This window comes from Camellia sinensis, chromosome 11, assembly GCF_055761805.1.
Source record: "Camellia sinensis isolate YWXY chromosome 11, ASM5576180v1, whole genome shotgun sequence".
In the NCBI taxonomy this organism is placed as follows: domain Eukaryota; kingdom Viridiplantae; phylum Streptophyta; class Magnoliopsida; order Ericales; family Theaceae; genus Camellia; species Camellia sinensis.
Genome location: NC_138971.1, coordinates 118,497,505 through 118,512,052, shown reverse-complemented (window position 1 = coordinate 118,512,052; position 14,548 = coordinate 118,497,505). Strand labels below are relative to the sequence as shown.

The window sequence follows — 14,548 nt, the reverse complement described above, 5'->3', positions numbered from 1 at the left end:
TTCATCAATAATTTATTAATCGTATTTTTATTTTTGTTTACTTCAACATCTGCCCATCATCTGACTATCATCAGTATTAATTTTAGTCGCTTTAACCATAGTAAAAAGGAGATTAATATAATTATATAAAAATTATTAAAATTAACTGTATTTTTCCAAACCTCAAGAGAGATTAGTGTGATTACCTTTTTATTTTTTTACAAAAACAAATTTAGTTGTATTTTTTGGGCTTGCTTAATTTATTGTTATTATTTTTAAAATTTTCAAGATATAGTCAAGATGGATTTAAAAAGCAAAAGGTTTTACATAATTTTTTTAAAAAAAAAATTCACTAAAAAAGAAATTAAACTAAAAAAAAAAAAAAAAAAACCCCAACAAAACAGCAAGTCCTTAAAACTAGAAATTCAATCCACTATCGCTTGCTTGTATTGGAAAGCCAACAGGAAAACCTTCGCCCATTTTTCACACTTAGCTCTTTTATTTGCCCTTAATTGGAATAGATTAAATCTTGAAAGTTCACTTTGGAGTTTCTTCTGTTATTTCCATCATTATTACAAGATCTAAGCTACGTTTGAATCTTGAATTTACAAATAAATTTTTTTTAAAAAAAAGTCCAAGAATACCGTTTCCAAAGTGATCAACACAAGAAAAAAACTTGAAATCCTAACATAATAAATTGCAACTCTACAAACAAACAACCGTTTCACATATACCAAGCTGAACCACCAAACTTGATACAAAGTTACATCCCAATGTGCGCATCAGTATGTAAAAATAGGCAAAAACTAGAGTTTTCTAAGTATGCTTGTCCCCTTCAAAAACCAGGTGCTGTTTGGTATAAACACGGTGTCGTCGCTCTCTCCCATATATAACCCAGAAAACCAGAGAGAGCATAACTGCACCAGAAACCATAACCAGCCCAATATAGATCCATGTACTGTACTGTTCCAACCCGGGACAATAATCTCTATTTATATCAGTAAATGTCTGTCGCACAAAAGTGCAGTCTTGTAGTTCGACCAGGAATGGACCATAATGATACAACCCGTAGCTCACATTCACCCCGGCTGTCATTTGGTTGTAGATAGAAGGAGTTAAACGGCCCGTTGTGATACAGATCCCGCTAGCCGAAACTTGACATATATAGTTTCTCCATACCTGCAAGATATGAAGCATAGAGTTTGAGCTTTCTCAGTTCTGGATCAGCTAAAAAAAACAAAACAAAAAAAACAAGCTGCTAAAAAAGCAATTGCCAAACTCCAACTTTTGCCAACTTGGAAAGCCTGTATGTGGATTTTTAGTTCAAAACTTAATTTTGAGAGAGCAAAAGAGTACAGTTTCACCAGGAATTTCTCAACTATCACAAAGCAACACTACACAATATTGCTTTATTTATCTATTTCAATGTTGTAATTATTTTTACTTTACCTGTGTCGCGTTGCTCAAGTCGACTTCACCAGCAGCACAAGCTCGATCTGTCAAATCAGAATTGAAAGGGTTGCACAGGGTTGACAGCAGAGGACCGGACTGATTGTAGTACAACGGCGCAAAGTTGGGGGAGAAATTGCCATTAGAGACGTTGGTGATGACCTGGTTAATCACATTGACGAGTTGAGAAGTGACTTCTTTGCTTTTTAACAAGGTTTCTTGAGCAGTGGCATTATCGATACAAGGCAGTATATCATCTAAAGCTGTATGTGCGGTTGGGTTTTGGACCCATTGATCCATCGAAACACAAGTGTCTTCAGCCACACTAATATGCCAAACAAAGAACAATTAGATTATTTGAGAACGTCAATTAGAAAATCAGAAAAAATTATCTAAATTAACAATGGAAGGGCTTCACTGAGAATAGTACAAAGGATGCATTTAGATGCAACTTGAGGAGAGAGCCATGGGTAACAGTAACCAAAAGGGTTTTGAAAAATTGAATTTCACATGAAAAGAAAGTGAACATGAGGAAAACTGTTTCGTGTTTCTAACATGAGGAATTGCAAAGGAGACAAATTTTCAGTACTCCATGTAACTTTTTATGGTGTCTATACCAATTACGCAACCTACGAGCCTGTTCAGCATTTTTGTGTACCCTTGGCGATATAAGAAGGTTTATAAAAGCCAAACGACACGATCACACCATTTACTACCCCCAATAAGCTAAATGCTCTCTTTGTAATTTCACAAATCATAGGGACATTCATCTAATGTATAAGGTAGAGTTAAGACCGAAAAAATCACAATGACACCATGAGGACATTGCACATAACTGTAATCTACACCGAGTGCACACAACACAGAGAGAGTAGTTTGTGAAAATAAAAGGAAACCAAATATGTGAAGGAGGATTTTTTATATGAAGGATGTCATGATGGAACGAACTTGTGTAGAAGAAGAAATATGCCACACAAAATAAATGTTCCTGCAACGAGTATCCATCCAATGATCACCAAGCTGCAACAATTTAAAAGCACTCCTTGAGAAAGATACGCAGAAAAAGCAAAAGAATGGAACTTGAGTTTATATGAAGATACAGTCTCACTCACATGTACACAAGAAACTGCATGCCGAGTAGTGAGAATACTGGACCAAAATACAACCAAAATAAATAATTCAGGTATCAATATGACTTTTTAAAAAAAATAGACAAACAGAAAGGTTCTGAAACTGATTAAGGGATTCAATGGAGCTTACAGAATCCAAGAAATGTCAAGACAAGCATAACTGCAGCAAGTATGATAAGAGCCAGTCTTCTGCAAAAAAATTAGAACTTCCTTTTTCATATCAATAATTATACTAAAAGAACTGACAAAAAGCACAAAAGAAAGTTCTCAAATTTGTCATTTACACAGAATCCAAGAGTTGTTTTATGTCTCCTGAATTTTTCGTTGTTCGAGCAGCAAGGGTGCTAGCAGAAGAGTTGATCTTGGTTTCAATCTGATCAATGTCGGTTTGGACATTAGAAGGCAGAAAAACTTGATCTACTCCGACTTGCTTAGCTGCACTAAGATATCCTGAAACATTCGTAAGTTTCTCCACAGTGGTATTGGCTTGCTTTACAACATAGTCCAATGTTTTTGTTGTAATATCATGAAACTTTCCCTGTCCAGTGTACAGAACAACACATCCAACTCTGAAATAAAAAATAACATGAATAGCTTGGTCAGAAAGAATCAAGTGAACAGAAATAGTGTGGAGAGAGAGAGAGAGAGAGAGTATACATTGCAGCAACGGTGAACAGTACGAGGAAAATAAGAGAGAGAGCATAAGCTGTTCGAGAATAGCCATAAGGCTCCCTTCTACAACAGAAATAGCAGAGACAGATGAAAGATAAGCACAGTCCAAAGACCACAAACCAGATAGCCGCAATGACAAAGAAGGGAGCAGCAGTTAAAGCCACAGACTGCAAGTAACGAAAAAGAAAAGAAGTTAGTGGGAAATAATTTAAGAAATAAACTCTTATGTTAGTCAGTACCCGAAGACTGAAACAAATCAAAAATGTACATGATGTTGTTATCTAGAAATTAGTCAAACTCAAGCAAGAGGATCAGTAGAAAATTTGAATGTTCAACAAATAGTTTCAATATGGATTTCTGGATTAGTTAATTAAACAAAAATATAACATGGTAAGAAATGTGCTTGTCAATGTGCGTTCATGAAGCATACAAGGAAAGTTCAATATCTTTAGGAGCAGGATTATTCTCCAAGAGTAAAAGTAAATTATTATTATTTATTTTTTGCTGTTGTTGTGGTTGAAATAATTGTTTTACTTTTTGTTACTTCTGTTTTCATTGAACAATGGGGGCTCAAAGGATTGGCAACTCATCTCTTAAAACATAAGAATAAAGAGCGCTAAGATTTCTGACAAATACATAGACCTCCCCTCAATTATCTTACCGTTTAACAACTAACAAAAAATCATGATATCAGCATTTTTAAGTGTTTAAATATCGCAAGAACCCTTGAAAACATAACCAAACACTCATATTATATCCATTATCATTATAACCAAACACTCCTCAATATTCCTATCACCACAACCAAACATCCCCTTCCCCTACCCTTCCTCCTCTCTCTCTCTCTCTCTCGCCTCTGTTTATTTTCACCACCCATATTGTGGGTACTTGTATCAAGCCCAATACATGACAAGCCTTACAGGTACCACATCACCAAAAACCCATCAACGTGGCAGACCAATTAGGCACCACGCGCGCATGTCGTATGTTTGATACATTGCGAGCCCTACGGGCGCCATGTGCCAAGGCACTACGTAAAACCAAGACTATATGCTTAGCCTAAGTGGAAACATACATATAAGCCCAAATATATCTAAATATGAAGATCCCTACAACAGGCAACACCATGGCCCCGCAGGGCCCATGGTCCTTCATACCTCACTCCAAGACCAAACAACAATACAATCAACCCCCGGTTCACTTGGACTTGGATTGATAAACACTAGCTCTCCTAAATATTGAGATAGGTCTGCGGCCCATTCTCCTACTTGGTCGTTTGGAAACGAGCTCTTCTCCTAAACATTGAGATAAGTCCACGGCCCATTCTCCTATTTGGTCACTTGGAAGCGAGCCCCTGGCTCTCCTAAACATTAAGGTGGGCCCTAGCCCATTCACCTACTGAGATGCCTGGGTTGGGAGCAAGACCCAAGCACTGTTGTTGTGGTTGAAATAATTGTTTTACTTTTTGTTACTTCTGTTTTCATTGAACAATGGGGGCTCAAAGGATTGGCAACTCATCTCTTAAAACATAAGAATAAAGAGCGCTAAGATTTCTGACAAATACATAGACCTCCCCTCAATTATCTTACCGTTTAACAACTAACAAAAAATCATGATATCAGCATTTTTAAGTGTTTAAATATCGCAAGAACCCTTGAAAACATAACCAAACACTCATATTATATCCATTATCATTATAACCAAACACTCCTCAATATTCCTATCACCACAACCAAACATCCCCTTCCCCTACCCTTCCTCCTCTCTCTCTCTCTCTCTCGCCTCTGTTTATTTTCACCACCCATATTGTGGGTACTTGTATCAAGCCCAATACATGACAAGCCTTACAGGTACCACATCACCAAAAACCCACCAACGTGGCAGACCAATTAGGCACCACGCGCGCATGTCGTATGTTTGATACATTGCGAGCCCTACGGGCGCCATGTGCCAAGGCACTACGTAAAACCAAGACTATATGCTTAGCCTAAGTGGAAACATACATATAAGCCCAAATATATCTAAATATGAAGATCCCTACAACAGGCAACACCATGGCCCCGCAAGGCCCATGGTCCTTCATACCTCACTCCAAGACCAAACAACAATACAATCAACCCCCGGTTCACTTGGACTTGGATTGATAAACACTAGCTCTCCTAAATATTGAGATAGGTCTGCGGCCCATTCTCCTACTTGGTCGTTTGGAAGCGAGCTCTTCTCCTAAACATTGAGATAAGTCCACGGCCCATTCTCCTATTTGGTCACTTGGAAGCGAGCCCCTGGCTCTCCTAAACATTAAGGTGGGCCCTAGCCCATTCACCTACTGAGATGCCTGGGTTGGGAGCAAGACCCAAGCACTATTGCCCGGGATCATCAGAGGATACTAAACTGGCGGCTGAGGTCATGGGATCGTCGAGATGGTTGTCTTCTTGCTACGACAACTCCACCTCGACTAAGCTTGGGAAAGAGGCAACGACGACCTTATATTTCATATCATCTAATGCATATACGAAACGTTACTTTCCGTCTGCCATCAAGCCACAGACGACAAAAGGGCTTATATCACTTCTGGCAGAGTTGAGGAGAACGAGCCACCTGTCCAACAGTTTGCTTGGGCTCCAATACTCCTGTGGCCTATATAACGTATCGTATATGTAGCGAAACACAACAACAACACAACCAACTCTCATGTTTAAACACCCTTTCTCACACTCTACATTAGTGTTCAAGGTCTATCACTGCCAACCTCTCCCTCTCCAAGCTTGCCTTGACCTCCTCTTCTCCACCTCCGGTGATCTCAGGCCATTGAAGTTCCCGCCATCTTCCCGGACTACCTCTAATCACACCATACACCCACACATAGCAACAGGATTGCCACCACCAAACATCCTACATCATCATCCACCACTCACCACAACCTACTACCATTGCCAAGCATATGAACACACCCAGAATTACAATAACATTCTTCTCACAGATGTTTAGCTCGCTGCTACTAGTTCTTCATTCCATTCGTTTGGGTATTGAGTCCACTATCGCAGTAAACTCATTTCACTCACTTTCACTTCACACGTATATATAGATACACAAAATTAAGGAGGGGAGATTGGATCGATTATCTCAACAACTGGGGAGATTGGAGCAAATGTGGTCTACAGAATTAAAGCGAAGTGGCTTAAGTGAAGAAGTGCGTCTGGAGTACTGTGCGATAAATGAGTACCCATTAGACTAAAAAGAAAGCTCTATAGAACAACTATTAAATTAGCGATGTTGTATGGGACGAAATATTGGGTAACCAAGAAACAACATGTAAATAAAATGAGTGTTGCTGAGATAAGGATGCTAAGGTGGATGTGTAGCGAGACTAGAAAAGACATAATTAGGAATGCGTATATTCGAGAATGGGTAAGAGTAATACCGATAGAAGATAAGTTAAGAGATAATAGATTGAGATGGTTTGGTCATATACAACGGAGACCAACAGAGGCAGTAGAGAAGAGAGATGCAATACAGTGACGGTAGACGGCAGTGTTAGGAAAAGGGGTATACCTAAATTGACGTAGACTAGTGTAGTAAATCGAGATATGAATCTCCTTAATTTGACTAATGAAACGGCCTTGGATAGAGTTGAGTGGAGAAGAGAGATTCATGCAGCCGACCCCATTTCATGGGACTTAAGACTTGGTTTGGTTTGGTTTGGTTTTGTTATACATATATTTTGATTGTAAAAATCACACATATATAGATATAGACATAAACAAAGACACACCACCTGTGTTTTTGAATTGATGTTGCAACAATAGGTTAATATGGATACATACATATATATATATATACTATGAAGTACCGACACTTCAAAACAAATGTCGTATCTGTGTCAACATACAGACACATTAAAGATAAGCGAACACTTCGGGGACACGTATGGGACACACCACATGGTGTATCCTATTATTTAATTAATTTATTTTCAGGGGACAGGCCGGGAACACTTTGGGAACACACTAGGGACATGCCAAGTTGTCTTTTCTCCCATTTTATTTAGTGCTTTTGATGAATGTTGAATGTTTATTATTTTTTTTTTAGATTTAAATATTTAATAGATCATCCATTAAAAAATATATATAAACTGTATGTGTTGATTTAAAAGTATTCTTTTTAATTTAAAAAATAGAATTAGAGTTAATTTTTATTAATATTGATTGTTTGTAGATGTAATATTAATGTAGGTAGCAAATAAAAATATATGAAAATATATTTTATTGTTATGCCCCACTGTATCCGTATCCCAATTTTTTTGAAATCGCTATGTCCCGTATCCGCATCCATGTATATATATAAATATATATATATATGAAACTAATTGCGATAGGGAATGAGAAAACCCAAATGGGAGACTATGTTTGAAGGGGGACCGACGTCAGTGGGCGATTGGGTGGTTTTTCAAGTGGGTTTTGGGTGAATGCTCTATACTAATTTTTTTAAAAATATTTACATGCATATACAAAATGTAGGCCATGGGTTTTTGTTAGAGGGGAGTTTGGTGGTGGGTCTGCAGAGGGTTTGTGAGGGAGATCCGAAAGCCCAATGATCACGATCGCAAGCATCCCATGATGATCCACTATTGCAATTTGAGTGTTCAGTCTCTGTCCGTATCCAACACATGTCAAATTCCAACACAGTGTAGATACATGTGTCCATGTGCTGGGCAAGCTATGTAACGTATCGATTTTCTTAATTATTATTACCTTACAAAACAAGTTGGGAATATTTCACAAACACATAGGTTGTGTCTACACACGTCTCATGACACACTGGTGGGTTTCTTTTAAAAAAATATTTTAAAAAGCTAATTTGAGGTCAAAACTAATATATAAAAACAAAGATGGGAAACAAAAAATACTCCTACATGTACATCAATGCTTCTCAGGTCTGTGCCCAAATTTATATTCATATAGATAGTAAATAATTTTTTCTTTTTTCCAATGTCCCCTTGATGTCCATATCTTTTCTTTTTCTTTTTTTAAATTGTTGTGTCCCGTGTCTATATAGACTCTATACATGCGTCTGTGTCCATACATGTGCATGTTTGTGCTTCTTATATACTAAAGATCTGCATCCAAGGAAGACTAGTTTGTATATCCAATAAATTATGAATGCACAATTTGCGGTTAAGCTATCATAGTAAAATGACCAAAGTCAAACATCCATTCCTAAGATCAACATCATTAACCAACATGATCTGTAGTGTCACATTAAGGTCACTCTTTGCTTAGAGATGAAGTTTGAACTTTGATCATCATTGGCAAATCATAATGTCATCTCATTTGGTTGAAGAAACATAAAGACTTTACCATTATTATGGACTTTGAAAGCCCAACTACAATAGAAGACCTTAGCATGGTCACAGAAGACCTTTTTTCAGCCCATTAACGAAGCTGCACCATTTTCTATTTTCTAATACAAACAATAATGCATATAACAACAAAGCAGACAATTGTAAGAAAATTTGTATTTGATAACAGTTTGCTTACTTTCAATGAACATGGACTGGAGTTTGAGAGAATATAATCATATGCTGTCCAACATTTCTCACACTCACGGATATAGAGAAGTCAAAATCCAATATGGCTACAATTTGAATTCAAAAAATTTATATTCAATTTACAATTGTAATATATATAGCCTTTCCATGTGAAGGATTTGCATAGCTTATATACATCCTTCTTTTATGCCCCAAACAATGGTCAATTACATTCTTAATTGATATTTATAGCGACAACTATCAATGCTATTCAGCATATCATTTCTTTAATTTAATATAGAAGAGCAAGTCACTTTTACCAACAAAAAAAAGGAAAAAAAAAATTATATGATAAGATTACCCTTAGGTCACGAGTAAAGAGGTTGCGCGGGACAGGATTATTTTGTCTTAGGATAAAAGTATCCCACATTTGGTTTACATTTTATGACTTGGGATAACTTACATTGGTGATGGCTATTTTATCACATATGGGGTGGAAAACTTATTAAAGTACTCATTATCCCAAGATAACCCAGCCGCAAACCAAACACATTTGTAATTTTATGTTTTTCTAAAAATAAGTAAAAACGAATTTATAAAATTTTTATAAATATAAAAATAATAATAATAATAAATAAATAAATAAATAAAAAACAAACAAACAAACAAACGTAAACGGTATCAAACCTTACCTAACCAATTAGTCAACCCACATTTGAAATTGAAAACCAAGAGAGCCACAAACCAAACATGACATCAATTAAGCCTACCCAATTACAATTGTAAAATCAAAACCAAGAGGTGCAGTAAATAAAATAAAACACACCCCATAGTTTTAGCATATTTATATTGATCACGCTTTTAGTAATGCTTATGGTGTGTTTGGTTGGAGGATTTGGGGAGGGATTTGGAAAGGGAAAGGGAAAAGGCGTGTGAAAGTATGTGAAATTTAGGCATATTTTATTTATATTTCACCTACCTTTTCCATTTCCCTTTCCAAATCCTTCCTCAAATCCCTCAACCAAACACAACATTAAAGTACCAGAATTCATACAGATTGTGTGAAAGACATGGATATAAATGAGAAACACACACACACACATATATATATATATATATTAGTGTAAAAAAAATGCCATCATTTTATGATTAACGAATTATTGATGAAAATGAAACTACCAATGTAATAATTACAAAACTATAAGGCTTGCTCTATTTTCTCTAAAACTCAGGGAAATAACTGTAATTCATCCATATAGATATAGATATAGAAACATATGCATATATTGCAAATCAAGAAGACAAAATCATTCAAGGGTTGAGGGACTTACAGCCCAGTAATGGGGCTCCCTAATGCTCCAACCTCCTGAGTATTTCTTGAACCCATTAAGAGGGTCTCTTCTGTGAGTCCTCTTGGCAGCCAAGATAAGAGATGAGTTCAGAGGACCTTCACCATTGGGTCCCTCCGCAAGAAATCTTTTGGTCCCCCAAGAAACCACACCATATTCTGCTTCAAAAACTTTCCCTGAAAATCAAATTTTTTTTTTAAAAAAAAAGGGTAATAAAATTCTGACTTTGATCTAATCCCTCAAAAAAAAAAAGAAGCAATTTTTTTGCAAGAAGTACCTGAAGTGGGTGGTGATTGGAAGGTGAGAAAGTCTGAGTCTCCATGTGAGAAAGAAAAGAAGAGAGAGATGGTAAGAAGAGAAAAGAAGAGTGATTTGTAACATGACATTTTATAAGTTTTCTAGTTCAAGAAGATCTGCCCTCATCAATGGGTTGGTTGTCTCTCAACAGAGAGGGTATTGAAGTGAACACAAAGCTACCAACTCAGTTCTTGAACAGAGAGAGAGAGAGAGAGAGAGAGAGACAGAGAAAAGATAGAAAGATGTTTGTAGGGACTTATTGCTAGAAAGAGAGTGGGATTATAACAATTGGAGATAGAGAGAGAGAGAGAGAGAGAGAGGTACGTGTGGCGGTGTGGGGTTTGAACTGTTAAGGAAAGATGGGGATGGTGGGGTTGGGATGTTCGGTAGGAAAAATTATTTGTGAGTTCAGGAACTTCATGCGATATCTTCCTCAAATATAATCAATTATAATTGAATAATATTATATATTTTAATTAATGTATTGATTAATGATGTACATAATTTAATAAATTTTTAATATTTATAATTTGTATAATGAGTAAAATCAATAATAAAGTCATAACTAATATTAATACACTAATTGATATATATAACATTACCGATTATAATTTATTAATCTTTTTATATTTTTAATTATTTAATATAAATTCATAAATTTCATTATCCCACTAATCATAATATTATTGAAAAATGCCCTATGAGCCATTAATAACCTCTCGTTTGGGAGGCCCAGTTGCTTCTCTCGGCAATAAATTTAAAATGACAAAACTACCCTTGTTAATTGAGCTATTATTTCTGTAATTATGAACCAAAAATGCCAAACCGACATGATTAGAAAGGAAATTCATGTTTCTTGTCGGCAATTGATTATCTCAAAAATTTCAAAAGAACTCTTTTTGGTTACCTTAGCCTATAGGATTTCAAAGGAGATTTGACAACTATTTTTTTAACGACCTTTTTTTTATTTTTTATTTTCTAGTAAATTTTTTAATAAAAATTTCAAAAAAAAAAAAATCACTTTTAGATCTTACTAAAATAATTAAAATAAAAAGTTTTGAAAAAAATCAATTAAAGATGAAAAATAAATTATTTTTTTTTTTGGCCTTTTTGTTTTAATTGTTAGTGCACTTTTAAGAACTTGAAAAGCAAAAAAATTTCTAAATAAAAAAAAAAATTGACACACAGGTGATAAGTTTATTTTTAAAAATATCTTTGTTAGTAGGCTCAGGCTTAAATATTTTTTAATCAAGTAGACATTATTTGCTCAAAAAGACATCTATTTATTCAAAACTTATCTATCTGTCTATCTGTTCAAATGTCACTTATGTATATAGAGTAAATTGTATACAAAAACTAAATATAAAATGAGACACAACTCACTCACAAGAGATGAGACCCACATCCTAACATTATTGATATGTATATGTGTCAATTATATATATAATTATCTGTTAAAATGTCACTTATATACATACGTTTTACATATTCACTAATCTATTTATTCAATATCATTTATTCACCTCACCACTATCAATCATCATCACCATCAGTCGACAATTTTCTGATGATCATTTTAGTACCGATAACTTTTTCAATGACTTTTCATCGATTAATCTAAGAAAAGCAATAACTTTTTTATATAAAAATATATATATATATTTTTTAATTATTTGTTAACAAAGAATCCCTATATATGTCAGTGCAATAAACTATTTATGCCACATCAGTTTCTCTTCTTAAAGTTGATATTATTAGAGAACAAAAAAAAGTTGATAGTATATGATTTTCAAAATCTTGAATTCGATTCCCTTTTGAAGTATAAATTAGAGTGTGTAATTTTGCTATGGTTGTAGCAAATTACATATTTTATGTCTAGTTGATCACCGTCATCATCATTTATATAAGAGTAATGATAAATATCATATATAAGAGTAATGATAAATATCATAAAAATTATTTTATGAAAGTAATTGTGAAAGATTTTTGACATTTAAACTTATTTTGTTAACTGGATTAAAAATCATGTTTTTAGCTTTTTGACATTTTAAAGTCATATCACTTTTTTATTTTTTTATATTTCTTTAAAAAAATTAAAAAATTAATTTTTAACTTACTTCTCAAAATAAGTTAACTGACATATATAAAATAAATTATAATGCATAATAAAAGCATAGAAATTCTTTTATAACTATTCTCATAAAGTATTTTTCGTAGAACCTAACATTTTTCATTGTTTAATATATATATATATATATATATATCGTACAACAAAAGTATTTCCACCACAAGACGTGTAAACCGAACGTCATTCATATTAGGACCAAATTTACACATAACCACTAAACTCAACACGCCATTAAACAGATTCTCTCCAGTCTATTATGTAGGTTGGATCATACTACTTCACTTTATGGATTTCATCACAAATTTTGTTTTGATAATTTAAATCGTTAAATGTGTAGAATTTGTCAAGTATTTTATTCTTGTAAAAAATTATATCGATCGAATATCGATAACTACTTGATCGGATCAAATTTATGTCAATAATTTATTTTAAAAATCACGTTTACTGTTGACATGAATTTAATTTGATCAAATGACTATCGATATCCGATTATTGTAATTTTTTATAAAGATGAAGTATTCCGTGAGTTCTACACATTCAATGGTTCGAATTATCAAAACATAACCCGTGGTGAACCCCCCCAAAACCAATAGCACGCTCTAGTCTAATTTCGAATTAGAGACAACCTTGACCCTTTTAAAAACATTACAAACTCTGAAAATTTATTCAGAAATTTTATTATGTGATTTAAATTCATCTAATTATGAATTTCATAATATAATAATTAAATTTTAACCACACAATACCATCCTGAATAAATTTATGAGTATTTGATCTTGACATAAACGTATGAACTAATTTTAGTGGAGTTGGTTGCTTTTGTTGGGAGTTGAACTAGGCAACAAGCTTCCCATTCATAATCATAACTGTGGACTTGCCAAGTGCTCGTTTGATTTCCTTCTTGGGGCTAAAAAATTATAAAGTGATAAAAAAAAGTCAAAAAATTACAAAAAGATAAAAATTATGAAAAAATTTACCGTTTCATAGCCAAAAAAGCCAAATAAAAAAACTAAATAAACAAAAAAATCTTAGGTTAAAAAAATCAAAAAAATCAACTAAAAAAGTCATTGCCAAACAACCTCTAAATGTAATTATAGCCTTCGAGGATTATTACAATTTTTTTATGATTTTTTTTACCATTCCACATGAAATTATGAAAAATTACTTAGAAAAATAATTGCAATGTTGAATATATCTATTTAACTTCATCTAACTAATTAATCAGTTTAGAAAACAATATTTCATTTCATATATGGCAATGTCGGCTCTAACTCTCTACCTACGGGTTCGAATTACGTTCCATTAGTCGTCACAAGTCCTATTTGTCATGGAGAAGCTGTCCGTGAGAGTCACACGGTCGTTTGGGGGCTATTTTGAATTTTCGTTCTTGAAAAGCTCTTTTTCAAGTAAGTTTAAGGCGTATTCGACTCTAGTTCTCTGCCTGTGGGTTTGAATTACGTTCCCTCAATTGCCACAAGTCTTATTTGTCATCACTACAACATTTTCTTAGTTTAGTGACATTTGAAAGTGCCACAAAACTATTCTTCTAATGACATTTTTTGGTCTTGTGGCATTTTGAACAAGTGTCACTTCTATCGGTGCCATGGTAGATACGAGTGCCACAGTAAATACTTGCAAGTGTCACTGCACCATCATGGCTAAAAACTTTCAATGACATTTTAATGTCATGGTAGATATTATTTGTGGCACTATCAAACGCCATTAAAAAAAGAGTTAGTGACACTTATAAGTGTCATTACACCATCAAGACTAAAACCTTTCAGTGACACTTTAATGTCATTGTAGGCACTATTCGTGACGCTATCAAGTGCCATTCGTGACGATAATTCATTGTAGAACAATTTGATCCGCTCTTGCAGAGACTCAAACCGCCAACCTCCCGCACCATAAACCTTATACACCACACTCTTCCCACTACATCTTTATAGCACCATATGATTATATATGCAACATATATAATTTATATAGTACATACATCTATATTAATATAAAAGTA

At 34.2% G+C, this 14,548-nt stretch overlaps 1 protein-coding gene across 1 annotated transcript; it reads right to left on the bottom strand.

Moving 5' to 3' along the window:
• Positions 1 to 583: 583 nt before the first annotated feature.
• On the bottom strand, positions 584 to 10,844 carry LOC114313740 (uncharacterized). Its single transcript, XM_082894587.1, has 9 exons — positions 10,384 to 10,844; positions 10,089 to 10,282; positions 3,216 to 3,397; positions 2,843 to 3,127; positions 2,689 to 2,747; positions 2,541 to 2,577; positions 2,377 to 2,448; positions 1,429 to 1,753; positions 584 to 1,158 (listed from the first exon to the last, which is right to left on the bottom strand). Exons 1-9 carry the CDS (start codon positions 10,490 to 10,492, stop codon positions 796 to 798), a joined length of 1,626 nt encoding a protein of 541 aa, XP_082750713.1. The 5' UTR covers positions 10,493 to 10,844; the 3' UTR covers positions 584 to 795.
• Between the last annotated feature and the right edge of the window lie 3,704 nt (positions 10,845 to 14,548).

Bases quoted from the DNA above. Each gene is read 5' to 3' on its own strand.
- LOC114313740 (XM_082894587.1), bottom strand. From the start codon at position 10,492: ATGTCATGTTACAAATCACTCTTCTTTTCTCTTCTTACCATCTCTCTC. The intron at 10,283-10,383 runs GTACTTCTTGCA...TTTGATTTTCAG, and splicing joins CCAATCACCACCCACTTCAG to GGAAAGTTTTTGAAGCAGAA. The intron at 2,748-2,842 runs GTAAATGACAAA...ATTTTTTTGCAG, and splicing joins AAACAACTCTTGGATTCTGT to AAGACTGGCTCTTATCATAC.